At 46.2% G+C, this 25,749-nt stretch overlaps 1 protein-coding gene across 1 annotated transcript in view; it reads right to left on the bottom strand.

The window, feature by feature from the left end:
• LOC126218496 (cytadherence high molecular weight protein 1-like) overlaps positions 1-25,438 on the bottom strand; it is a 166,435-nt gene extending 140,997 nt beyond the window's left edge. Inside the window, exon 1 of the mRNA XM_049942127.1 lies at positions 24,032-25,438. Within this exon, the coding sequence (XP_049798084.1) occupies positions 24,032-25,438 (1,407 nt within the window). The remainder of the gene's footprint in view (positions 1-24,031) is intronic.
• Between the last annotated feature and the right edge of the window lie 311 nt (positions 25,439-25,749).

Genomic DNA, 25,749 nt, shown 5'->3' with positions numbered 1-25,749 from the left:
TGAAGGCCGACCCACGCATTACCATGCGTAGCCGGTGATGGGGTAACGCGTAATTCCCCGCCCCGGGTAGACAGGTAGGACACGTACGTACCCCCTGGTAACGGCCAGGCCCAGGGAGGGGTGATTACCCGAGCTGATACCTTCCGAAAGTGCCGATTGGTCCCTCCGTCCGTTTGTCGGGAGGTGTGACCTGAGGTGTGAACAATCACCTAAGGCGGGAGTGCCCTCAGAGAGGGCCCCCACAAGGGAGGAGCGCGCCATCGGAGACGCCGGTAATCATGGGGGATTCTTACGCAATGGTTTCCTCACCTTCCACTGTGTCTGCTCACAAGCGTAAGTTCACTGAGTCTCAGCCACAGTCAGTTCTTCCATCGTTGCCACAGTTCCTTGTTGTTTCTCGGTCTGACGCAGGTCACGACTTCTCCACGGTCAACCCTTTCATTATTCAGAAAGGTGTAGACGGAATTGCAGGTCCTGTAAAGTCTTGTTCCAGATTACGGAATGGCACCTTGTTGTTAGAAACAGTCAGTGCCCTCCAAGCACAAAAATTGATGCGTACTTCTCTGCTCCACACCTTCCCTGTCCGGGTGGAACCGCACCGTACCTTAAATTCCTCGCGTGGAGTCGTTTATACACGCTCCCTCGATGGATTGTCTGACGAAGAAATTCAGCACTACCTGTCTGACCAGGGCGTAACGGCTGTTCATAGAGTTATGAAAAGGGTTGACACGAACATCTTTCCAACCCGCACTGTCTTTTTGACATTTGACAAAGTTCAACTCCCATCGAAAATCAAAGCAGGCTATGAGATAATTTCCGTTCGCCCTTACGTCCCAAACCCTACGCGTTGCTATCGGTGTCAGCGGTTCAATCACACCAGCCAGTCCTGTTCCAATCCAGCCAAATGTGTTACGTGTGGCAAGGATGCCCATGAGGGTGCTTGTCCACCTCCATCCCGGGTGACCACGCTGCTTCCTCTCGAGATTGCCCCATTTATAAAGACTAAAAGCTCATCCAGGAAATCAGAGTGAAGGAAAAGGTGTCGACCTTTGCTGCTCGAAAATGATTCGCCAGTCGACAGCCCACCGTGCCTCAGACAGGAAAATATAGCATTGTCCTTGCTTCTCCTCGGCCAACAAAGGAGGCGGCCATGCAGACTTGCGACCTCACCTTTAGTACCACGGTCGTCAGATCGGCCAGCGCAAAGATTGCCCGTTCAACCTCACCACTTTCGCCTGCCCACTCTATGGCTCACCCTTCGTCGGGTTCTGCTAAATCTCGAGCCCACAAGTCAGACACCAAGACTTCGAAGAAAGAGCATACTCGTGAAGATTTTTTACGCACCCCAACTTCACAACAATATGTTCCTCCTCCATCTAAACACCATATTTCCAAGAAGGCTAATAAGAAACCCAGTTCATCGCTTTCTCCGCCAAGGCGTGTCTCATCTACAGCACCACCTGGCGGACATCGCCCTCGGCCGTCTTCTGTGTCGCCGAGGCACACTGCTGGCGGCCGATCAACCGGCCGATCGCTGGTGGCAGCAGCTGCTCCTGAAAAACCTATGGATCAGGATCTTCTGCCTTCGGCTGAATGCCATTCCACGCTGACAGTCGCAAGCTCTGAGCAATCGTTGACTTGACGGCAACCTTGATCACATTATTCCATTTTCTGTCCACCCTATGTCCATTATCCACTGGAATATCCGCGGCATTCGAGCCAATCGTGATGGATTGTCGATCCTCTTACGATCCTACTCGCCGGTCATCTTCTGTCTTCAGGAAACAAAGCTGCATCCCCATGACCGCTTTGTTCTCCCTCATTTTCAGTCCGTCCGATATGGTCTCCCCTCTGTTGAAGGCATTCCAGCCCATGGAGGACTCACGATTCTTTTCTATGATCCTCCCCATTATCACCCAATCCACTTACACTTCCTTCCAAGCTGTCGCCGTCCACCTTTTCCTTTCTAGATACACGTTCTCTCTTTGTACTGTATACATTCCATCGTCCACACCAATGGCACGAGCTGATCTCCATCTTCTTGGTCAGCTTCCACCCCCTATTTGCTGGTTGGGGACTTCAATGCCCACCACCCGCTTTGGGGATCTCCACATCCATGTCCACGTGGCTCACTATTGCTAGACGTCTTCCACCAAGCGGATCTAGTTTGCCTCAACACTGGGGTCCCTACATTTTTGTCTGCCTCCACGACAAATTTCTTTCCTTTTTACCTTTCGGTCGGTACTGTTCCGCTAGCTCGGCGCTTCGAATGGTTCGCCCTTGATGATACACACTCGAGTGACCACTTTCCATGTGTCCTTCGATTGCAGCCACGACTGCCATATATGCGCCCGCGACGCTGGAAGTTTGCCCAAGCCAATTGGACACTTTTTTCGTCCCTAGCGACGTTCGATGACCGTCACTTTCCCAGCATCGACGATGATGTCACACACATTACCGACGTTATTCTTACAGCTGCGGAACGTTCAATACCACGCACCTCCGAATTGCCCCGTCGCCCCCCAGTTCCTTTGTGGAACGAGGCATGCCGTGACGCAATACGTGAGCGGCGACGTGCTCTTCGCGTTTTCCGCCATCATCCTACTTTGGCCAACTGTATCCGCTATAAGCAGTTCCGCGCGCGATGCTGTCGTGTCATCCGCGATAGCAAGAAGGCGAGCTGGAAATTCTTTATTAGCTCATTTAACACCTTCACTCCCTCCTCGGAAGTTTGGAGTCGGCTTTGACGGTTCTCAGGCACGCCTAGTTTCTCCCCAGTCTCTGGGCTCATTGTCGCGCATCATACATTAGTGGACCCCGTCGCAATTTCTAAGTCACTGAGATTTCGAGCTCTTCAAATTACCCGCCAGCGTATCTCCCAAAGAAACGTGCAGCGGAAGTGCAACCTCTCGCTTTCTCCTCTCAAAATCGCGAAAGCTGCAATACTGTTCTCTCCATGCGGGAACTCCAATATGCACTCCCTTCCCGCTCTTCCGCCCCAGGACCGGATGGTATCCACGTCCAAATGTTGCTGCATTTATCAACCCATAGTCTGCGTTACCTCCTTCACCTTTATAATCGAATTTGGACCGACAGTACTTTTCCCAGCGATGGCGGTAAGCAATCGTCGTTCCTGTTCCGAAACCTGGAAAGGACAAACATCTCCCCTCTAGCTATCGCCCCATTTCTCTAACGAGTAGTGTCTGTAAGATTTTGGAGCGTATGGTGAATTACCGTTTAGCTTGTTGGCTGGAATCCCGCAGTCTTTTAACACCTGCCCAATGCGGATTCCGAAAGCATCGTTCTGCAGTTGACCATCTTGTTGCTCTCTCCACTTATATCATGAACAATTTTCTCCGGAAACGCCAAACAGTAGCAATATTTTTTGATCTGGAGAGAGCATACGATACCTGTTGGAGGACAGGCATTCTCCGCACACTGTTCTCTTGGGGCTTTCGAGGTCGGCTGCCCCTTTTTCTTCGCGAATTTATTGCAGAGCGCACATTTAGGGTGCGGGTGAACACTACTCTCTCCCGTACTTTCTCCCAAGAAAACGGGGTACCCCAGGACTCCGTGCCATTGCCATAAATCCAATTATGGATTGTCTCCTTCCTGACGTCTCGGGCTCCCTCTTTGTGGACGATTTTGCGATCTACTACAGCTCTCAACGGACCTGCCTTCTTGAACGACGTCTTCAAGGATGTGTCTATCACCTCCACTGTTGGAGCATCGAAACCGGCTTCCGTTTCTCACCCAGTAAGACCGTTTGTGTTAATTTTTGGCGACGTAAGGAGTTTCTTCCGCCCTCCTTACATCTAGGTCCTGTCAACCTTCCGTTTTCAGACGTCGCTAAATTCTTGGGTCTTATGTTTGACAGAAAACTGTGCTGGTCCTCCCACGTTTCCTATCTTTCGGCTCGCTGTCTGCGATCCCTCAACACCCTCAGTGTCCTGAATGGTACCTCCTGGGGAGCGGACCGAGTGGTCCTTCTCCGCCTCTATCGCGCGTTAGTGCGCTCGAAATTGGACTAAGGAAGCATAGTCTACTCCTCTACTCGACCGTCTATTCTTCGGCGTCTCGCTTCTATCCACCACCATGGATTACGTTTAGTGTCTGGAGCTTTTTACACCAGCCCTGTGGAAAGCATTTACGCTGAGACTGCTGAACCTCCGCTGTCCAATCGGCGAGCAGTCCTTCTAAGTCTTTATGCTAGCCATCTGTCTTCCATGCCTGCTAATCCGGCCCATGATATTTTTTTCGACGCCTCCTTTGATGTAGGGTATGCAGGCCGCCCCTCCTCCCTACTACCACCGGGAGTCCGCTTCCGTCAACTGCTCCATTCTCTTTCCTTCCGCTTTCCTAAAACCTTCTTGACAACTTGAGGTACAGCACCGCCTTGGCTCCGTCCCCGGATCTGCCTGCTCCGTGACCTTTGTCGATTTCCCAAGGATGGTACCCCTTCACTTGTTTATCATCGGGCATTTGCTGCTCTATGTGCACAAATGACTGACGCCACATTTATTTACACCGTCGGCTCGAAAACATCGTTTGGTGTTGGGAGTGCCTATGTTGTTGGCGACGCCCCAAATCGATTTCGGCTTCCCGACCAAGGTTCGGTTCATACTGCGCAGCTTTACGCTGTTCTCCAGGCTGTCCAATACATCCGCCGCCATCAGCGGATACAGTATGTTATCTGCTCAGACACTCTCAGCTCTCTCCTCAGTCTCCAAGCTCTCTACCCTGTCCACTCTCTGGTCCACCGGATACAGGGCTGCCTCCGCTTGCTCCACTTGGGGGGCGTCTCGGTGCTGTTCCTCTGGATCCCGGGACACGTTGGTGTCTGTGGAAATGAGGCGGCCAATATAGCAGCCAAGGCTGCAGTCTCTCTTCGGCCAGCTATTCGCACGATTCCCTTCGCCGATCTACGGAGTGTTTTATGTCGTCGTGTTGCTCTTTTATGGCACGCCCATTGGTCGACACTTCCCAATAATAAATTGCGGGACATGGAAGCTCTTCCCTGTGCTTGGACCTCTTTCTCCCGAACGCGTCGTCGGGAGGAGGTAATTGTAACTAGACTCCGGATAGGGCCCTGTCTATTTAGCCATCGACATCTTGTAAGCGGCGATCCTCCCCCACTCTGTCCCCACTGCTCTCAACTGTGGACGGTGAGACGCCTTTTACTTGAGTGCCCCTATTTTACTTCGTTACGCGCCCGTCTACAGCTGTCGCCTGATATATCTTCCATTTTAGCAGATGACACGCGATGAGCCGATCGCGTTCTCGAGTTCATTAGTGCCAGTGAGATGACGTCAGTAATTTGAAGCTCTTTTTGGGGACAAACAACCCCCTTCTATAGTGGTTTTTTAAGCTTTCCTTCTGTTTTTGGTTTCCCCACTTTTTGAATTTTGCTCCCATTGCTGCTGGTTTCCAGTTTCGTTTTTTAGCTTTTCCTCAGTCACAGACCGGGCGCTAATGACTACAGCAGTTTTGCGCCCCAAAACCATAACAAAAAATAAATGAAATACCACAGGGAGAAATGGCAGGACAATACATTAATCCAATGTAGTATCCACTAAATTCATTGTCCCCTGTTACATGCGGGGCACTTCACGTACAGAAAGAAGTGAGTATTTTTAAATGTATGAAGTTTATCGCAGGCGCCGAGGGTGAGGTGACGGTGTTGGTGGCTAGTGCAAATAGTGCAACTCCTTGCTATGACTGTAAGTATAAATCTATAAAGTGCGACACTACGGATTATTTTAATAGCTTACCTAAAGTTTGGGCACGTGCTGAAGCACATAGGGGCTTGCTTGTGCAAACTAAAGCAGACATTAGGATCCCAGAAGCTTAGTGACAGTAAGACCCTTGGAGGAAGCAATTGATAGATTGCAAAGGTACTATGGGTGTGCAATTACGCAAAATACAAGAAGCATTGAGCATATGAGGAGAGCAGTATGGGCATAATTTTTCATACTGCATCAACAAATGAGCACCCACAACATGCACTGTGCTCCACAGGTGATTGCTCATGGTTTAAGTACCAATGAGGAAAGGAATATGCCCATAAAAACTGTTTGCCAAATGCTGTAATTGATGTAATTAAACCCATATTTAGAGATTTATCACAGCCAAGTTTATTGTAAGAGTGCTTACATGGGAAAACACAAAATCCAAATGAAAGTGTAAAAAATTTAATTTGGATTACGATTCCCAAAGAATGTTTGCACAGATACAAACATTGCACTTTGGAGTGTATGATACAGTGGCAACATACAATGAAGCAAACATGATCAAATGTGATGTGCTGAAACTTTTAGGTTTACAACCAGGACACAACACTATATCCACAACGCACCTAATTGATGAAGAAATACTAAGAGGTGCGGGAAGAAGAGACAAAAGCCTACAACATGCAGCCAAAGGGAAGAAAAGACCAGTGAAAAGGAAACACTGCAAAAGAAAGAGGATGCTGATAATCCATCATAGGGGGCAGGAATGAATTAAAAACTTTTGAAGCCATTTCCCGTAAATTTAAAATTTTCATCTTTGAGGAACATTTTCTCAAAAACTGCTAACAGTATATCAGTGAAATTTATACACAATATTGTTTACTTCTTTTCCTTCATTTGTATAACAAATCGTAAAAAATGTTTAATAATTCAGAAGTTAAGAAAGAAAATGCAAAATTTTAGAGAAAAAATAAGCATCTGTTTAAAAAATTGTAAAACAAAAACCAATAAGTATTTCGTAACGTGGCATTATAACTTTGTAGAGAAATGTTCACTGAACATTTAGTCCAAATTTCAGAGCAATATGTTCAATGGTTTCAGAAAAAATGTTCCTTCTATTTGCTAAAATTAACACGGAGCAGATGGATCCTTCTGGCTCCCCTTAGGAAGTTAAAATTAAGTGATTATTGGTCCAGAGATACACTTTTGAACACACCAGTTTTCAGCAAAATTGTCCCAAGACCATTTTTGTCTACTTCTGAGAATGTTACACTTCAGTGATAACTGTGCGAGTACTAGAGATGACAGTCTATATAAAATTAAAACGACTGTTGAGAAAGTTCGTAAGACGTTTCATAATTCATTTCACCCACATCACAAACTTTAGAGAGATGAAAGTCTATTGAAAGAAATTTGTACTGTATGACTGTCAGATTGGGTATATTTTAGATTTTATTGTATATGCAGGCGCAACAACAGAAATTGGGTTCCACAATTTGGGAAAAACTGGCGACGTAGTGGCAACTCTTATGGGACCATGTTTGGAACAGGGTCATACACTATATGTCAATAACTGGTACTGCAGCCCAGACCTGTTCCTCTGACTTCACAACCACGGAATAGCCACATGTGGCACTGTTCGCAAGAATAGGCTCAACATGCCGAAACTGCAGAAGAAATTAAAACGAGGAGAAACTGAGTTTAGGTCCACTGAAAGGTTCTTTCTATCAAGTGGTGTGATAAGAGAGAGGTGTAGATGTTGACCACAAGTCGCACAACACAAATGGTTGAAACAGAGAAGACTGACAGAAAGACTGGCAAAAAAATAAAGAAACCGCAATGTATTGTGGATTACAATTCGTGTACAGGTGCAGTTGACCGTTGTGACATGTTACTGAGCTCAGTGGAATCAGTGCATAAGACTGTGAAATAGTATAAGAATTTTTTTTTCACATTCTGGATTTGTTCATTCTAAATGCTCATGCTCTCCACCAGTCGGTAACAGAGCAAAAATGGCACTCGCAGAGTTTTACCTTTCTCTTGTAAGGGAGACTGTAGAAAAATATACTACAGTACAGAGGAAAGATGGTAGGCAAAGGCACTACAATGACAAGAATCCTCTGTGATTCACAGGGAGACATTTTTTGGCTGTTATTGTGAGTAAACATTCACAGAATAGTACGCTAATGCGCAGATGCATAGTTTGCACAAAACAAAGTGCGCCGGGAAACTATTTACCAATGTAAAACTTGCAATGTTCCATTATGTGTTGCGCCCTGCTTTGAGACATATCATACAAATAACCATTACTAATCACTAGGAACTAAATCTGAGAAAATTTATTGACACTTCTGAATGAATTACTACAAAAAAGGCAAATATGTAAAAATATACCAAACGAAAGTGCTGGCAGGTCGATAGACACACAAACGAACACACAAAATTCTAGCTTTCGCAACCAAAGGTTGCTTAGTCAGGAAAGAGGGAAGGAGAGGGAAAGACGAAAGGAGTGTATACCTGTCCTTTTTCCCCCCAAGGTAAGTCTTTCCGCTCCCGGGATTGGAATGACTCCTTACCCTCTCCCTTAAAACCCACATCCTTTCGTCTTTCCCTCTCCTTTCCTCTTTCCCGATGAAGCAACAGTTTGATGCGAAAGCTTGAATTTCGTGTGTATGTTTGGGTTTGTTTGTGTGTCCGTCGACCTGCCAGCACTTTCGTTCGGTAAGTCACATCATGAGCGATGTGTAGCACCAGTGTCTGCTCTATTATTATCTGAACTCTCTTATTTGGAGGAAAGAATAGACAGATGTTTGGGAATGGTGGAAATTTTAGATGGTGTAAATGATAACGTGGTAGAACGTTGTGGTGTTTTAAGCTCTGAACTAAATTTATGTCAGAAATATGTGGAAGAATTACATACACTTATGTTTAAGTACTCATCAGAAATTGAGAAAACCGAGAAACTTCAGATTAATTTTTGCACTCTTGATGAAATTGTAGACAATGTCAGTAATAACATACCTCCAATTTTTAAGCGCGAGACAGTACCTAGTCAGTCAAAAACTGCAGTACCTAATCAGTCAAATGCAGTATCTTCAAAGGAGCCATAAAAACCACAGCAGCTTGTTCCCAGAATCAACCTTGTACAATTTGATGAGTTTAAAGAGACACCAACGTACCTGACAGGGCGCATGAAGTATGACGATCTCAATGATGTTGTTCAGGAGATTAACCAGATTATTGCAAAAAAATATAGCATAGTCACACAACAGCTGAAGACACTAAAGAGATCTGAGTAAGAGCTCTGGAGGAAGTATAAATTAGAAGAAGTGAATGAAGTTAAAGGGTCATATTTTATTACTGATGATGACTTGAAAAAGAACATTGCTCAAAACAAACTGATTTACGTGACAAAGTATGCAATAACTCTCCTTAGACATGTTCAGAACGTATGAGGTTCGTTTGAAGGGAGTAACTTACTATACATTTTAATTTGTCTCGAAGTTGTGCGTTTATACATGATCAAAAATAACATTTTGTTAATATTTGGACTTAATTTTATTTATCACCATTTGTCAAAGGATCTAAAAAAAAAGAACTAAATTGTCAAGAAATAAATGTCGTCAAAAGTTGACAATAATTACAATGGAGAGTATTTTCCGTGCAGTCTTGAATTGTGTTTTGTTGCTTATTGATAATATTAAGCACGAAACAAAAAGACGACATAATAGATGCAACATATGTAAAATTGTATTAACAAAGCCTGACTACTTCATATGTAGCAGTTTACTGACAAATGAACGGATTGGTGATAGAGATGGCTCAATATCTGTACTGTGGCAGATGTAATTACGCTAAGCACATTGCTCCAGTATAACAAAACACATACAGTAATCTGCATATGATACATTTAAATTATTAACACATAACATGGACAGTTATATTCTTTTATCCTTAGTAGTACAATTCTAGACCACACTCCATTGAATTGTATGAAATGTTTCCCACAACTGATTTAAACGCCTTTGATCAATGAGAAACAACATGCCAAAGTTAAAACTCTCTTCTTGTGATTTTTCTTGCTACTTTGCTCTGTTGTTAGCCAATATTGAAAACTGAACTCATTGTTTTGGGAAAGGTGGAGGGGGGGCCTTAAAATCTGTTGTTCGAATGAGACTGGCTTTGAAGCATTAATAGAAAATGGTATTTAAAAAAGAAATATTGAATACACCCTGGTTTAATCTTTTCTTAAAAATCAGCATCTTTTGAACCAATTTGTAGATTATTGAAAAATAGTAGGAGAATAAAAATTGCCGCCATGGCTATGAAAGGCGCTGCACTTCTGATCAAGTGGTAGAAAACGATGTTCACAAATAGTATTCTGATTACTGAGAGTCAGATCAGATTCTTCAACTCACATATTGGTCTTTTTGACATTTAAGAAATTCTTGTTATAACCATTGGTTTTGCAATAGAGCTCCTGTACGCACACGACGCACACGACACAACAGAATCTCTTCATCCAGCCAGTGTCTAGGTCTGCACCTGACAAAAGCCAAGGCTGTAAGAAGTCAAAGGCCAGTGACCTTCCCCTTCTCCACCTCGGCGATCAATGGGGTCACCATGCGATACCCTCACGCAGCCGTCCTCTACTTCACTGCGACGCACTGCTAACAAGTCCTGAGGCGAACCGAAGTCGATAACAGAGACCTGTCGAATTAATGGACCAATATCCTTCAGCCTCTACCCCCTGCGCGTCCAGTGGTTAGAATAGGCCCGAGGTATTCCTGCCTGTCGTAAGAGGTGACTAAAGGGAGTCGGTCCCCCTCAAGGGGGTAGTTAGCGCCTGCGTCCGGAGACGGACGGTTCCACGACCTATATTTGCGGTCATTTAGGTTTTTCACTTCTCCTGGTTTCTTTCTTCCTTTCTTAGTTCCTTCGTTCCTTTGGTTGGTTGCTTTCTTCGTTCTCCTCCAGCTCACTGTCTTACTCCTTCCCCTTGCCTCCTTCCCCTTGCCTCTGCCTCGGCGTTTGAGACAGTCTGTCCTTTCTTTCCCTCTCTCCCTTCCTTGTCCTCTTCTTTCTTCCTTCCTCCCTGGGCGTGCCTGAAGGCCGACCCACGCGTTCGCACGCGTAGCCTGTGATGGGGTAACGCGTAATTTCCCGCCCTGGGTAGACAAGTAAGGCACGCACGTACCCTCTGGTAAAGGCCGGGCCCAGGGAGGGGTGATTGCCTGAGCTGACACCTTCCGACCAGGCCGATTGGTCCCTCCGTCCGTTTCTCGGGAAGTGTGACATCAGGTGTAAACTCAAAAATGGTTCAAATGGCTCTGAGCACTATAGGACTTAACTTCTAAGGTCATCAGTCCCCTAGAACTTAGTACTTAAACCTAACTAACCTAAGGACATCACACACATCCAAGCCCGAGGCAGGATTCGAACCTGCGACCGCAGCGGTCGTGCGGTTCTAGACTGTAGCGCCTAGAACCGCTCTCAGGTGTAAACATTCACCTAAGGCGGGAGTGCCCTCTGACATTCAGCACCACGGTTGTCCGTTCGGCCAGTGCTAAGATCGCCCGGTCGACGTCTCCTCTTCCTCCAATCACCCCACAGACACAAGCCCCTTCATCAGCTTCTGCTAAGACGAAGACTCCGAAGTCAGATGCACGGGCCTTCAAGAAGGAACCGTCCCGTGCAGACCTCCTACGTAAATCGAACTCCCAGCCGTCGACCAGTACTTCCACTAAACGTCCTTCCAAGAAGGCTCATAGGAAGCACAGTTCCCCTCCTCCGCCACGGCGCATTTCTTCTCCTGCGCCACCCAGCGGTTGCCGCCCCAGGCCGTCATCCGTTTCGCCTGGCCGCACCGCTGGTAGCCGAACATCGGGCCGTTCACCTGCAGAGGAAGCTCCCCCTCCCGGCCATCTTAACAAGATGGCCGATGAACCTATAGAACCAATGGACAATGACTGTCCGCCTACTGATAGCGGCGGCAGTGCTCGCTCGAAGCCAGGCCCTCAGCGGCCTTCGAGGTGACCCCTTCTTTTCCTTTTCTTCCCACGATGGCACTTATTCACTGGTATATTCGCAGAATTCACTCCAACCGAGAGGACTTGAAGTTGCTGCTCCGCTTGCACTATCCACTCGTCGTAGCCCTCCAGGAAAAGAAGCTACGCCCATGCGATCAAATTGCCTTGGCACGCTACACCTCTGTGCGTTTTGACCTACCCCCTGTGGTAGGTATTCCGGCCCATGAAGGGGTTACGTTGCTGGACCGGGATGATATTTACTACGATCCCATCACATTGCACACCGGCCTGCAGGCAGTTGCCATCCGAATTACTTTCCCCACTTTTACATTTTCCATTTGTACCGTTTACACTCAGTCGTCTGCCGTTACCAGGGCAGACATGATGCAAATTATTGCTCAGCTACCTGCACCATTTTTGTTAACTGGAGACTTCAGTGCCCACCATCCCGTTTGGGGCTCTCCAGCATCCTGCCCGAGGGGCTCCCTGTTAGCAGACCTTTTCAACCAGCTCAATCTTGTCTGCCTCATTACTGGCGTCCCTACTTTTCTTTCGGACACATCTCACACCTATTCCCATTTAGACGTTTCTGTATGTACTACCCAACTTGCACGCCGGTTTCAGTGGTATGCACTTTCTGATACATATTCGAGCGACCAATTCCCGTGTGTTATCCATCTCCTGCATCATATCCCCTCTCCGTACTCATCTAGTTGGAACATCTCCAAAGCAGACTGGGAGCTCTTCTCTTCCAGGGCGACCTTTCAGGATCAAACCTTCACAAGCTGCGATCGTCAGGTCGCACACCTCATCGAAGTCATTCTCACTGCTGCTGAATATTCCATCCCTCACCCTACTTCTCCTCCACGTCGCGTACCGGTCCCCTGGTGGACCGCAGCATGTAGAGACGCTTTACGTGCTCGTCGACGTGCTTTACGCACCCTTAAACGCCACCCTACAGTGGCGAATTGTATCACTTATATACGATTACGTGCACAGTGTCGTCGTATTATTAAAGAAAGCGAGAAAGCCAGCTGGGCTGCTTTCACAAGCACCTTCAACAGTTTTACTCCTTCTGTTGTCTGGGGTAGCCTGCGCCGGCTATCTGGTACTAAGGTCCACTCACCAGTTTCTGGCTTGACGGTCGCGAATGACGTCCTTGTGGCCCCTGAGGATGTCTCAAATGCCTTTGGCCGCTTTTTCGCAGAGGTTTCGAGCTCCGCTCATTACCACTCTACCTTCCTCCCCCGAAAACAGGCAGAGGAGGCTAGGCCACCTAACTTCCGCTCCTCGAATCGTGAAGGTTATAATGCCCCATTCACCATGCGGGAACTAGAAAATGCACTTGCCCGGTCACGGTCCTCCGCTCCAGGGCCTGATTCTATTCATATTCAGATGCTGAAGAACCTTTCTCCTGCGGGTAAAGGTTTTCTTCTTCGTACTTATAATCGCATCTGGGTTGAGGTACATGTTCCCGCATGCTGGCGCGAGTCTATTGTTGTCCCGATTCCTAAGCCGTGGAAGGACAAGCACTTGCCTTCCAGTTATTGACCCATCTCGCTTACCAGCTGTGTCTGTAAAGTGATGGAGCGAATGGTTAACTCTAGATTGGTTTGGCTGCTCGAGTCTCGACGCCTCCTTACCAATGTACAATGTGGATTTCGTAGGCGCCGGTCTGCTGTTGACCATCTGGTTACCTTGTCGACCTCCATTATGAATAACTTCTTGCGGAAGCGCCCGACCGCGGCTGTGTTCTTTGATTTGGAGAAGGCTCACGACACCTGTTGGAGGGCGGGCATTCTCCGCACCATGCATACATGGGGCCTTCGCGGTCGCCTCCCTCTTTTTATTCGTTCCTTTTTAATGGATCGACAGTTCAGGGTACGTGTGGGTTCTGTCCTGTCAAACACCTTTCGCCAGGAGAATGGGGTGCCACAGTGCTCAGTTTTGAGCGTCGCTCTCTTCGCCATAGCGATCAATCCAATAATGGATTGCCTCCCAGCTGATGTATCAGGCTCCCTTTTCGTGGACGATTTTACCATCTATTGCAGCGCGCAGGTTACGTGTTTCCTGGAGCGCTGTCTTCAGCGTCCTCTTGACCGTCTTTACTCCTGGAGTGTCGCCAATGGCTTCCGTTTTTCTGCCGAGAAGACGGTCTGTATTAACTTCTGGCGCTACAAAGAGTTTGTCCCACCGTCCTTACGACTCGGTCCCGTTGTTCTCCCATTCGTGGAGACAACAAAATTTTTAGGTCTTACATTTGACAGGAAACTTAGTTGGTCTCCACATGTGTCTTATTTGGCTGCCCGTTGTACCCGTTCTCTCAATGTCCTCCGTGTTCTCAGTGGTATGTCGTGGGGAGCGGATCGAACCGTCCTCCTTCGCCTATATCGGTCGATCGTCCGCTCCAAGCTGGATTATGGGAGCTTCGTATACTCCTCTGCACGGCCATCCATCTTACGCCGCCTCAACTCCATCCAACATCGGGGTTTACGACTTGCGATCGGAGCGTTTTATACTAGTCCCGTCGAGAGTCTTCATGCTGACGCTGGTGAGTTGCCACTCACCTACCGGCGCGATATACTGCTTTGTCGGTATGCCTGTCAGCTACTGGCAATGCCTGACCACCCGTCTTATCGTTCCTTTTTTGATGACTCTCTCGACAGTCAATACGGGTTGTATGTCTCCGCCCTGCTACCCCCTGGAGTTCTCTTTCGTCGCCTCCTTCAACACCTTAATTTTTCACTCCCTGCCACCTTTCGAGTGGGCGAGAGCCACACGCCACCTTGGCTCCAGGCTCAGGTTCGCGTCCACCTTGACCCCTGCTCACTCCCGAAGGAGGTTACCCCCGATTCAGTCTACCACTCCCGTTTTGTCGAACTTCGTTCGAAGTTCATTAATACGACCTTCATTTATACAGATGGCTCTAAGACCAATGACGGGGTCGGGTGTTCTTTTATTGTCGGGGCACAAAGTTTCCAATATCGGCTCCCTGGCCATTGTTCGGTCTTCACAGCTGAGCTCTTTGCCCTCTACCAGGCTGTCCTTTACATCTGCCGCCACCGACATTCTGCATATGTCATCTGCTCCGATTCCCTGAGCGCTATCCAGAGCCTCGGTGATCCGTACCCGGTTCACCCTTTCGTGCACCGGATCCAACGCTCTCTTCAGCAGCTGGTGGACGTCGGTTCTCCGGTTAGCTTTATGTGGGTTCCTGGCCATGTCGGTATCCCTGGGAACGAAGCTGCAGATGCCGCGGCCAAGGCTGCGGTCCTCCAGCCTCGGACAGCTTCTTGTTGTGTCCCTTCGTCAGATTGTAGCAGGGTAATTTTTCGGCGCATTGTATTGCTGTGGCATGCCGATTGGGCTGCACTTCCAGACAACAAGCTTCGGGCCTTGAAAGCTCTTCCCGTGGCTTGGACGACGTCCTCACGCCCTTCTCGGCGGGAGGAGGTAGTTTTGGCCCGGTTGCGAATTGGCCACTGCCGGTTCAGCCATCGCCATCTGCTGACGGCTGCGCCGGCGCCGTTCTGCCCATGTGGGCAATTGCTGACGGTCCGCCACATTTTAACGTCGTGTCCGGATTTTAACACCCTGCGTCTCGATCTTGGCCTGCCATGTACTGTAGAAGCCACTTTAGCGGATGACCCACGAGCAGCTGCTCGCGTTCTTCATTTTATCAGTTTGACAACCCTCTCAAAGGACATTTGATTATGCTGTTTTCTTTTTTAATCCTATGCCTGTCAGTATGTCCTTCATCGTGTTTTCCGTTTCGTTGCTGTTTTAAACTTGTGACTCGCGGTGCATTCCTGAAGTAGTCTGGGCGCTAATGACCGTTGACGTTGTGCGCCCTAAAACCACAAAAAAAAAGCCATTTAGCGGCTGCACCTTGTAATGATACTTGAATTACGTAACCATTACGGCACCTCACCTCAACCTCTCGTTACCAGCAATATTCTACTGTGTTCGTGTAAAGTAGTTAACATATTTCTGAGACAACATTCAGATTTGATTTCATTAATGTAGAAGTACTTTGATACATCGATATGTTTATGTTGCAATGATATTATTCTTATGTGTATTCTTCCTTTTGTCAGTATGATCTTCGTCGTACTTGTAACTCTGATTTTTGGGCACGTAAGTGGTTATTAGAGAGTAAAGTCTCGGTCGTCATGTTGAAAAGACGCAAATTGTAGTCATTTTATGAAATCTGAACTTTAACAGTGAGGAAGATATTTTCAAGTGTGTTTTATATTGAGAAGTGACGTTTTGTGAGTTCCGTGATATTGCAACAAAAGTAGTAAAAAAGAAGTGTAACTTAAATTCGGTGTGCTGATTACTTTTTTTACATCACCATTGTGGTAACTTGCAAAAGTTTAATCTTCAAGAATGGTTTATGAAACGCATCTATAAAACTTTTGAATATCGCAGAATAACACCTAGGCCTGTTTGCATCCGAGCTTGCAGTCATCACTACCTAGATTTTCGACGATTGAGCCATTAGTTCACAACGAGACCAGCGTGGGAAACACGAAAAGATGACTGCCTACTTTATCCATTATTTCACAAAATGACTTTATTAACTGTGCTCTAATGACACCTGCCACATAATGACGTTGTTGTTGTCCGAAAATGCAATATTTAGCAACATGAGCATCACTAAAAATCGTAATTAATTTTTGACCTTCGTTGTGGTAGCGTTGTTAACCTCCAGCTGCCACAAACACAGTTCCGCGACCGCATGTACCCCCCCCCCCCCCGCTTCCCCAGCGACGCGTCTTGGTGGAAAACTTCTCGGCGGTGTACTGGGAACGCCTTTTCCCGTTACCATAGGCTGTGGTTCTCTCTCTCTCTCTCTCTCTCTCTCTCTCTCTCTCTCTCTCTCTCTCCAATGATACGCGGCAACGTAATGTGTACCACATTTTGCTGCTGTGGTTTTGGGTAATGGATGCTGAAATGTCTGGCAGTTATTACTAAAATCATCTTAAGTCTTCCAGTTCAGGGACGCCATGATTGAAGTGGTTCTCCATCAGTCTTCTATGAGAAGGCAGCATTTGGTTGTAGAAGTACCGTTGGTCTTTATTTTACAATTGCCATTGCCGACTTTCGCCCATAAAAAGAGGTACTCATCAGCATTTAACTACTTCTTCCTTCTCGTAGTCAAAACAAATGGCATGCTTGGAACAAGAGTACCATAAGGCTGTTCAGCCAACAGTCATGCAGTCTCAGCAATACTCCATGTCTTCGAAGCCAAAATGTTAGCATCTGGAAATGCTTCAAGGCCACCATAATCTGCATGACTGCCCCATACAAAAGCAAGTGTCAGCCAAGTACCACCTCCAAACACTGCTTGTACATCACAGGTGAAGTTGAGATGGAGTCCACGAAAAACATTTGGATCTCCAGTCAATCGTCTCCCAAAAACTCGCTACAGACGTGTGCATAGAGTTGACATGTGGTATATACAACGGGTTGTATATATTTCTGATCAGTCAGTTCAGTTGGTGCTGAAGAACCATAGAGAGATCAAAGTTCGGTAAGCCGACGAAACTGTTAATGCTGGAGAGCGTTAAGACTACAACTGAGTAACCCTACGCGTAAGATCAGATGAGGACATTGATAATTTAGCCATTAATATAATATTGGCGGAACCTACAGCGCAAGTGATGGTGTGTGGTGACTGAACTTCAGCGCAGTGGAAGGATGGCATCCAGCGGTAACATGTTATAGTACTAACTGAATGTACGTAAGACTGAGGTCCTCTAACGTATAGTTCTGGTGGATGATGGGGCGTCAGTACTTTTGGATGCAGAATTTCTTTGTACGCAACGTCATTGCTGAATCGGTGCTCCTGTGAATTGTAAGATTAAGTCGTTGGATTAAAAACGGTGTGCAGAAGACTTGGGGTTCATTTTTCGCACAGCAAATAGTGCGTTGCCACTGAATGTGTGTTTGGAGACAAATGCAAAGGGGATCTGGTGAAGCTGTGAATTGTATGTTGCGTGGATGCGTACTACGAGATTGCTCATATTTTAATATAGTCTTCCGTTGTTTTTGTTACTTGAGTCTATTATGTTTACACAGCGTACTCTGCCGTGAGATTTCTGACTATCTGCGGATTGCACTTTGTAAGCTAGGTGAACAATTCATACGCAGAAACCCGGTAAACTACACCATTGCTTCAACTTTTTTTGTGGCGAGTGACAATTAACGTACGATCTGATAGAGGGAACGCGATAGCAGAAAGCTGGAGACGCAGAATTTTGACCTAAAATTATCCTCAATCGAGGCTCACAAGTGGTGGCGGTACCACGCTTTTTGAGATTTTTAGGTGGGCCACGTCTAGATTCGTTTGGGGATTACTTCTTGCTCACACGAGTACACGATTCTATATCTTGTAATTATAACTCAAGAACGCCGAAAAGAGGAAGTGGTAGGAAGTGGTATGCTTCCTGTGATGTGTTAATTGCCCAACGTTTGGAAGGACTGGACCAAAATGAACATTACACACCATTCGTAAGGTATATAAGACAGTTGATTTAAAACTACATAATAAAAATGAAATGAAGTCTTCAGAGGATATTTAAAACAAATTTATGAGGTGGTGGTGGTGGTGGTGGTGGTGGTGGTGGTGGTGGTGGTGGTGGTGGTGATGATATACCCAGAATTAAAATTTTTAACAGAACGACGACTAGCTGATCAGATCCGTGTAATAATCAAAAATAACAGGATACCCCAGTCAGAATTAGAAAACAACTACTACAACAAATACTGGAACAAAATAATGTGCAATCAGAAGAAGAAGAAAATAGAGTAATGGACTCAAACATCCCAGAGCAAACAAACAAAGAACAACATGCACAATTAAACAATCAGAGGAAAACGAAATCTTAAGACAGCCACCAGAACAAGCACAAATAGAACACGAAGTGACACAGATGTTAGATATAGAAGAAAAATTTCAGCTAACATATATAGAATACAAAGACACAAATACAGACGTTAGACCATTCTTGCGTAGACCACCAAATAACCCACAAGTCGAAACAACAATAAAAACTATCAACACAATCATACACAACAAAATAAATGAAAACACAACTATGGAAGAGTTACAACTACTGGTTTATATAGGAGCACTCACTACACTAAATATACACACTAGGCAGAGATCAGAACCAACCAACACACAGAAGAAACCCACGAAACCAGCATGGCAACACAGGCTACAGATCAGAATAGAAAAACTGAGAAAAGACATCGGACAGCTAACACAATTTATAAGAAATTAAATCTCGGAAAAAACGAAAAAGGTTAGGTAAAATCTCACAACAAGAAGCGACAGAGCAATTACACAAAAAGAAGCAGAAATTACAAGCATTAGCCAAACGACTCAGAAGATACAAAAAAAGTGAAAATAGAAGGAAACAAAACCAAACATTCAACACAAACCAAAAGAAATTTTACCAGACAATAGATAACACACACATTACAATAAACAATCCACCAAACGTAACAGACATGGAACACTTCTGGAGCAACATATGGACAAACCCAGTACAACATAACAGGCATGCACGGTGGATACAAGCAGAAACACACATATAAAAGATGATACCACAAATGCCTGAAGTGATAATTTTGCAACATGAAGTCACCCAAGCAATTAATTCTACTCACAATTGGAAAGCCCCTGGAAATGATAAAATAGCAAATTTCTGGTTAAAGAAGTTCACCTCAACACATTCACATCTAACTAAATTATTTAACAGTTACATTGCAGACCCATACACATTCCCTGATACACATGGAATAACTTATCTGAAACCTAAAGATCAAGCAGACACAGCGAACCCAGCTACATATCGCCCAATAACATGCCTACAAACAATATACAAAATATTAACTTCAGTCATTAAACAGAAATTAATGACACATACAACACAGAACAAAATTATAAATGAACAAAAAGGCTGTTGAAAAGGAGCACGAGGATGTAAAGAGCAACTGATAATAGATGCAGAGGTGACATATCAAGCTAAAACTAAACAAAGGTTGCTACACTATGCATACATTGATTACCAAAAAGCTTTTGATAGTGTACCCCACTCATGGTTACTACAAATATTGGAAATACACAAAGTAGATCCTAAATTGATACAGTTCCTAAACATAGTAATGAAAAATTGGAAAACCACACTTAATATCCAAACAAATTCAAATAATATCACATAACAGCCAATAGAGATTAAGTGTGGAATATACCAAGGAGACTCATTAAGTCCTTTCTGGTTCTGCCTTGCTCTGAACCCACTATCCAACATGCTAAATAATACAAATTATGGATACAATATTACTGGAACATACCCACACAAAATCACACATTTGCTATACATGGATGATCTAAAACTACTGGCAGCAACAAATCAACAACTCAACCAATTACTAAAGATAACAGAAGTATTCAGCAATGATATAAATATGGCTTTTGGAACAGACAAATGTAAGAAAAATAGCATAGTCAAGGGAAAACACACTAAACAAGAAGATTAAATATTGGATAACCACAGCGACTGCATAGAAGCGATGGAAAAAACGGATGCCTATAAATATCTAGGATACAGACAAAAAATAGGAATAGATAATACAAATATTAAAGAAGAACTAAAAGGAAAATATAGACAAAGACTAACAAAAATACTGAAAACAGAATTGACGGCAAGAAACAAGACAAAAGCTATAAATACTTATGCCATACCAATATTGACCTACTCATTTGGAGTAGTGAAATGGAGTAACACAGACCTAGAAGCACTCAATACACTTACACGATCACAATGCCACAAATATAGAATACATCACATACATTCAGCAACAGAAAGATTCACATTAAGCAGAAAGGAAGGAGGAAGGGGATTTATCGACATAAAAAACCTACATTATGGACAGGTAGAGAATTTAAGAAAATTCTTTCTAGAACGAGCAGAAACTAGCAAAATACACAAGGCAATCACTCATATAAATACATCGCCTACACCACTGTAATTTCACAACCACTTCTACAACCCTTTAGATCACATAACATCAACAGATACGAAGAAAGTAAATTGGAAAAAGAGAACACTTCATGGCAAGCACCCGTATCATCTAACACAGCCACACATCGATCAAGACGCATCCAACACATGGCTAAGAAAAGGCAATATATACAGTGAGACAGAAGGATTCATGATTGCAATACAGGATCAAACAATAAACACCAGGTATTACAGCAAGCATATTATTAAAGATCCCAATACTACAACAGATAAATGCAGACTTTGTAAACAACAAATAGAAACAGTAGATCACATCACAAGTGGATGTACAATACTAACAAATACAGAATACCCCAGAAGACATGACAATGTCGCAAAAATAATACATCAACAGCTTGCCTTACAACATAAACTTATAAAACAACACGTTCCTACATACAAGTATGCACCACAAAATGTACTGGAGAATGATGAATACAAATTATACTGGAACAGAACCATTATAACAGATAAAACAACGCCACATGACAAACCTGACATCATACTCACCAATAAAAAGAAGAAATTAACACAACTAATCGAAATATCCATACCCAATACAACAAATATACAAAAGAAAACAGGAGAAAAAATTGAAAAATACATCCAACTGGCTGAGGAAGTCAAAGAAATGTGGCATCAGGATAAAGTTGACATCATACCAATTATACTATCAACTACAGGAGTCATACCACACAATATCCACCAGTACATCAATGCAATACAGCTACATCCAAACATATATGTACAACTACAGAAATCCGTAATTATTGATACATGTTCAATTACCCGAAAGTTCCTAAATGCAATATAACACATACCGTACAGTTAATAGGAAGTGACGCTTGATCAAGGTCCGCATCACTTTCCATTCTCAACCAGACTTAACGTCTGAGAAAGTAAAGAAATAATAATAATAATAATAATAATAATAATAATAATAATAATAATAATAAAAATAATAATAATAATAAAAATAATAATAATAAAAATAATAAAAATAATAATAATAATAATAATAATAATAATAATAATAATAATAATAATAATAATAATAATCCCGTGGAGGCCCGAGAAAAGAATAGGCCTCCGGTATGTTCTGCCAGTCGTAGAAGGCGACGAAAAGAACAAACCACTAATAGGGCTAACCCCCATTTAGTGTGATTAGTTGGTTCAGGACAGGACTAACGAAGCCTCGGACAAGCGCCGTCATGGTCGGGGACGACGCTTGAACCCTATGCCCACCCACAATACTAACGACACTGCTAGCCAACTGGAAAATGATTCAAATCCAAATAGAGGTGTTTTGCAGGATATGCTTCCTGCAACCACCCTAGAAGGAAAACAAAGACAGAGGATGAGATGGTCAGATGAAGTTGATCGACAACTCCTGTTCTGTTACTACCAAGCAACAAACCTAGGAACCAACACAACTGGATACAGATCACAAGTATACACAACATTTATTTCCAGATACCCAGAATTAAAATTTTTAACAGAACAACGACTAGCTGATCATATCCGTGTAATAATAAAAAATAACAGGATACCCCAGTCATAATTAGAAAACATCAAACAAAAAGTACAACAAATACTGGAACAAAATAATGTGCAGAAGAAGAAGAAGAAGAAAATACAGTAAGGGACTCAAACATCCCAGAGCAAACAAACAAAGAACAACACGCACCAATTAAAAAATCAGAGGAAAACGAAATCTTAAGACAGCCACCAGAACAACCACAAATAGAACACGAAGTGACACACGTGTTAGATATAGAAGAAAAATTTCAGCTGACATACATAGAATACAAAGACACAGATACAGACATCAGACCATTCTTGCATTGACCGCCAAATAACCCACAAGTCGAAACAACAACAAAAACTATCAACACATCATACACAACAAAATAAATGAAAACACAACTATGGAAGAGTTACAACTACTGGTTTATATAGGAGCACTCACTACACTAAATATACAAACTAGGCAGAGATCAGAACCAACCAACTCACAGAAGAAACCCACAAAACCAGCGTGGCAACACAGGCTACATATCAGAATAGAAAAACTGAGAAAAGACATCGGACAGCTAACACCATTTATAAGAAATGAAATTTCAGAAACAAAACGAAAAAGGTTAGGAAAAATCTCACAAAAAGAAGCGGTAAAGCAATTAGATGAAAACTAGCAGAAATTACAAGCATTGGCCAAACGACTTAGAAGAAACAAAAAAAGTGAAAATAGAAGGAAACAAAACCAAACATTCAACACAAAGGATGCTTAACCTGCTATCTAAAGAGACGTCAGCGAAGTATGCTCACATAACCCCCACATTGAAGTCACCTCAATAGTCCTCATTCCCCACTTGTCATCCGAGGTTAGCTCGTATTCCAAACCTGTCACCCCCCCCCGTTTGCTCATATTTCCCCCCCGTTTGCTCATATTTCCCCCCCGTTTGCTCATATTTCCCCCCCGTTTGCTCATATTTCCCCCCCGTTTGCTCATATTTCCCCCCCGTTTGCTCATATTTCCCCCCCGTTTGCTCATATTTCCCCCCCCGTTTGCTCATATTTCCCCCCCGTTTGCTCATATTTCCCCCCCGTTTGCTCATATTTCCCCCCCGTTTGCTCATATTTCCCCCCGTTTGCTCATATTTCCCCCCCGTTTGCTCATATTTCCCCCCCGTTTGCTCATATTTCCCCCCCGTTTGCTCATATTTCCCCCCCGTTTGCTCATATTTCCCCCCCGTTTGCTCATATTTCCCCCCCGTTTGCTCATATTTCCCCCCCGTTTGCTCATATTTCCCCCCCGTTTGCTCATATTTCCCCCCCGTTTGCTCATATTTCCCCCCCGTTTGCTCATATTTCCCCCCCGTTTGCTCATATTTCCCCCCCGTTTGCTCATATTTCCCCCCCGTTTGCTCATATTTCCCCCCCGTTTGCTCATATTTCCCCCCCGTTTGCTCGTAACCCCCCCGTTTGCTCGTAGCCCCCCCCCCGTTTGCTCGTAGCCCCCCCCCCGTTTGCTCGTATCCCCCCCCCAGTTTGCTCGTAACCCGCCCCCCGTTTGCTCGTAACCCGCCCCCCGTTTGCTCGTATCCCGCCCCCCGTTTGCTCGTATCCCGCCCCCCGTTTGCTCGTACTCCTCCGCCCCCCGTTTGCTCGTACTCCTCCGCCCCCCGTTTGCTCGTACTCCTCCGCCCCCCGTTTGCTCGTACTCCTCCGCCCCCGTTTGCTCGTACTCCTCCGCCCCCGTTTGCTCGTACTCCTCCGCCCCCGTTTGCTCGTACTCCTCCGCCCCCGTTTGCTCGTACTCCTCCGCCCCCGTTTGCTCGTACTCCTCCGCCCCCGTTTGCTCGTACTCCTCCGCCCCCGTTTGCTCGTACTCCTCCGCCCCCGTTTGCTCGTACTCCTCCGCCCCCGTTTGCTCGTACTCCTCCGCCCCCGTTTGCTCGTACTCCTCCGCCCCCGTTTGCTCGTACTCCTCCGCCCCCGTTTGCTCGTACTCCTCCGCCCCCGTTTGCTCGTACTCCTCCGCCCCCGTTTGCTCGTACTCCTCCGCCCCCGTTTGCTCGTACTCCTCCGCCCCCGTTTGCTCGTACTCCTCCGCCCCCGTTTGCTCGTACTCCTCCGCCCCCGTTTGCTCGTACTCCTCCGCCCCCGTTTGCTCGTACTCCTCCGCCCCCGTTTGCTCGTACTCCTCCGCCCCCGTTTGCTCGTACTCCTCCGCCCCCGTTTGCTCGTACTCCTCCGCCCCCGTTTGCTCGTACTCCTCCGCCCCCGTTTGCTCGTACTCCTCCGCCCCCGTTTGCTCGTACTCCTCCGCCCCCGTTTGCTCGTACTCCTCCGCCCCCGTTTGCTCGTACTCCTCCGCCCCCGTTTGCTCGTACTCCTCCGCCCCCGTTTGCTCGTACTCCTCCGCCCCCGTTTGCTCGTACTCCTCCGCCCCCGTTTGCTCGTACTCCTCCGCCCCCGTTTGCTCGTACTCCTCCGCCCCCGTTTGCTCGTACTCCTCCGCCCCCGTTTGCTCGTACTCCTCCGCCCCCGTTTGCTCGTACTCCTCCGCCCCCGTTTGCTCGTACTCCTCCGCCCCCGTTTGCTCGTACTCCTCCGCCCCCGTTTGCTCGTACTCCTCCGCCCCCGTTTGCTCGTACTCCTCCGCCCCCGTTTGCTCGTACTCCTCCGCCCCCGTTTGCTCGTACTCCTCCGCCCCCGTTTGCTCGTACTCCTCCGCCCCCGTTTGCTCGTACTCCTCCGCCCCCGTTTGCTCGTACTCCTCCGCCCCCGTTTGCTCGTACTCCTCCGCCCCCGTTTGCTCGTACTCCTCCGCCCCCGTTTGCTCGTACTCCTCCGCCCCCGTTTGCTCGTACTCCTCCGCCCCCGTTTGCTCGTACTCCTCCGCCCCCGTTTGCTCGTACTCCTCCGCCCCCGTTTGCTCGTACTCCTCTGCCCCCGTTTGCTCGTACTCCTCCGCCCCCGTTTGCTCGTACACCTCCGCCCCCGTTTGCTCGTACACCTCCGCCCCCGTTTGCTCGTACACCTCCGCCCCCGTTTGCTCGTACACCTCCGCCCCCGTTTGACCGTACTCCTCCGCCCCCATCCCCCCTTTCTGCCTTTTGCTTGTACTCCCCCCTCCATCACCTGTATTCCTGCAATTCCCCTTGTCGCCATCCTGTGTCACATTTCTCCTTACCACCATCGCCCCCTTCTTACCGCCGTCGCCCCCTCCTTACCGCCGTCGCCCCCTCCTTACCGCCGTCGCCCCCTCCTTACCGCCGTCGCCCCCTCCTTACCGCCGTCGCCCCCTCCTTACCGCCGTCGCCCCCTCCTTACCGCCGTCGCCCCCTCCTTACCGCCGTCGCCCCCTCCTTACCGCCGTCGCCCCCTCCTTACCGCCGTCGCCCCCTCCTT

Source organism: Schistocerca nitens, unplaced genomic scaffold (genome assembly GCF_023898315.1).
Source record: "Schistocerca nitens isolate TAMUIC-IGC-003100 unplaced genomic scaffold, iqSchNite1.1 HiC_scaffold_115, whole genome shotgun sequence".
Lineage (NCBI taxonomy): Eukaryota > Metazoa > Arthropoda > Insecta > Orthoptera > Acrididae > Schistocerca > Schistocerca nitens.
This window is presented reverse-complemented; position numbering and strand designations above follow the sequence as displayed.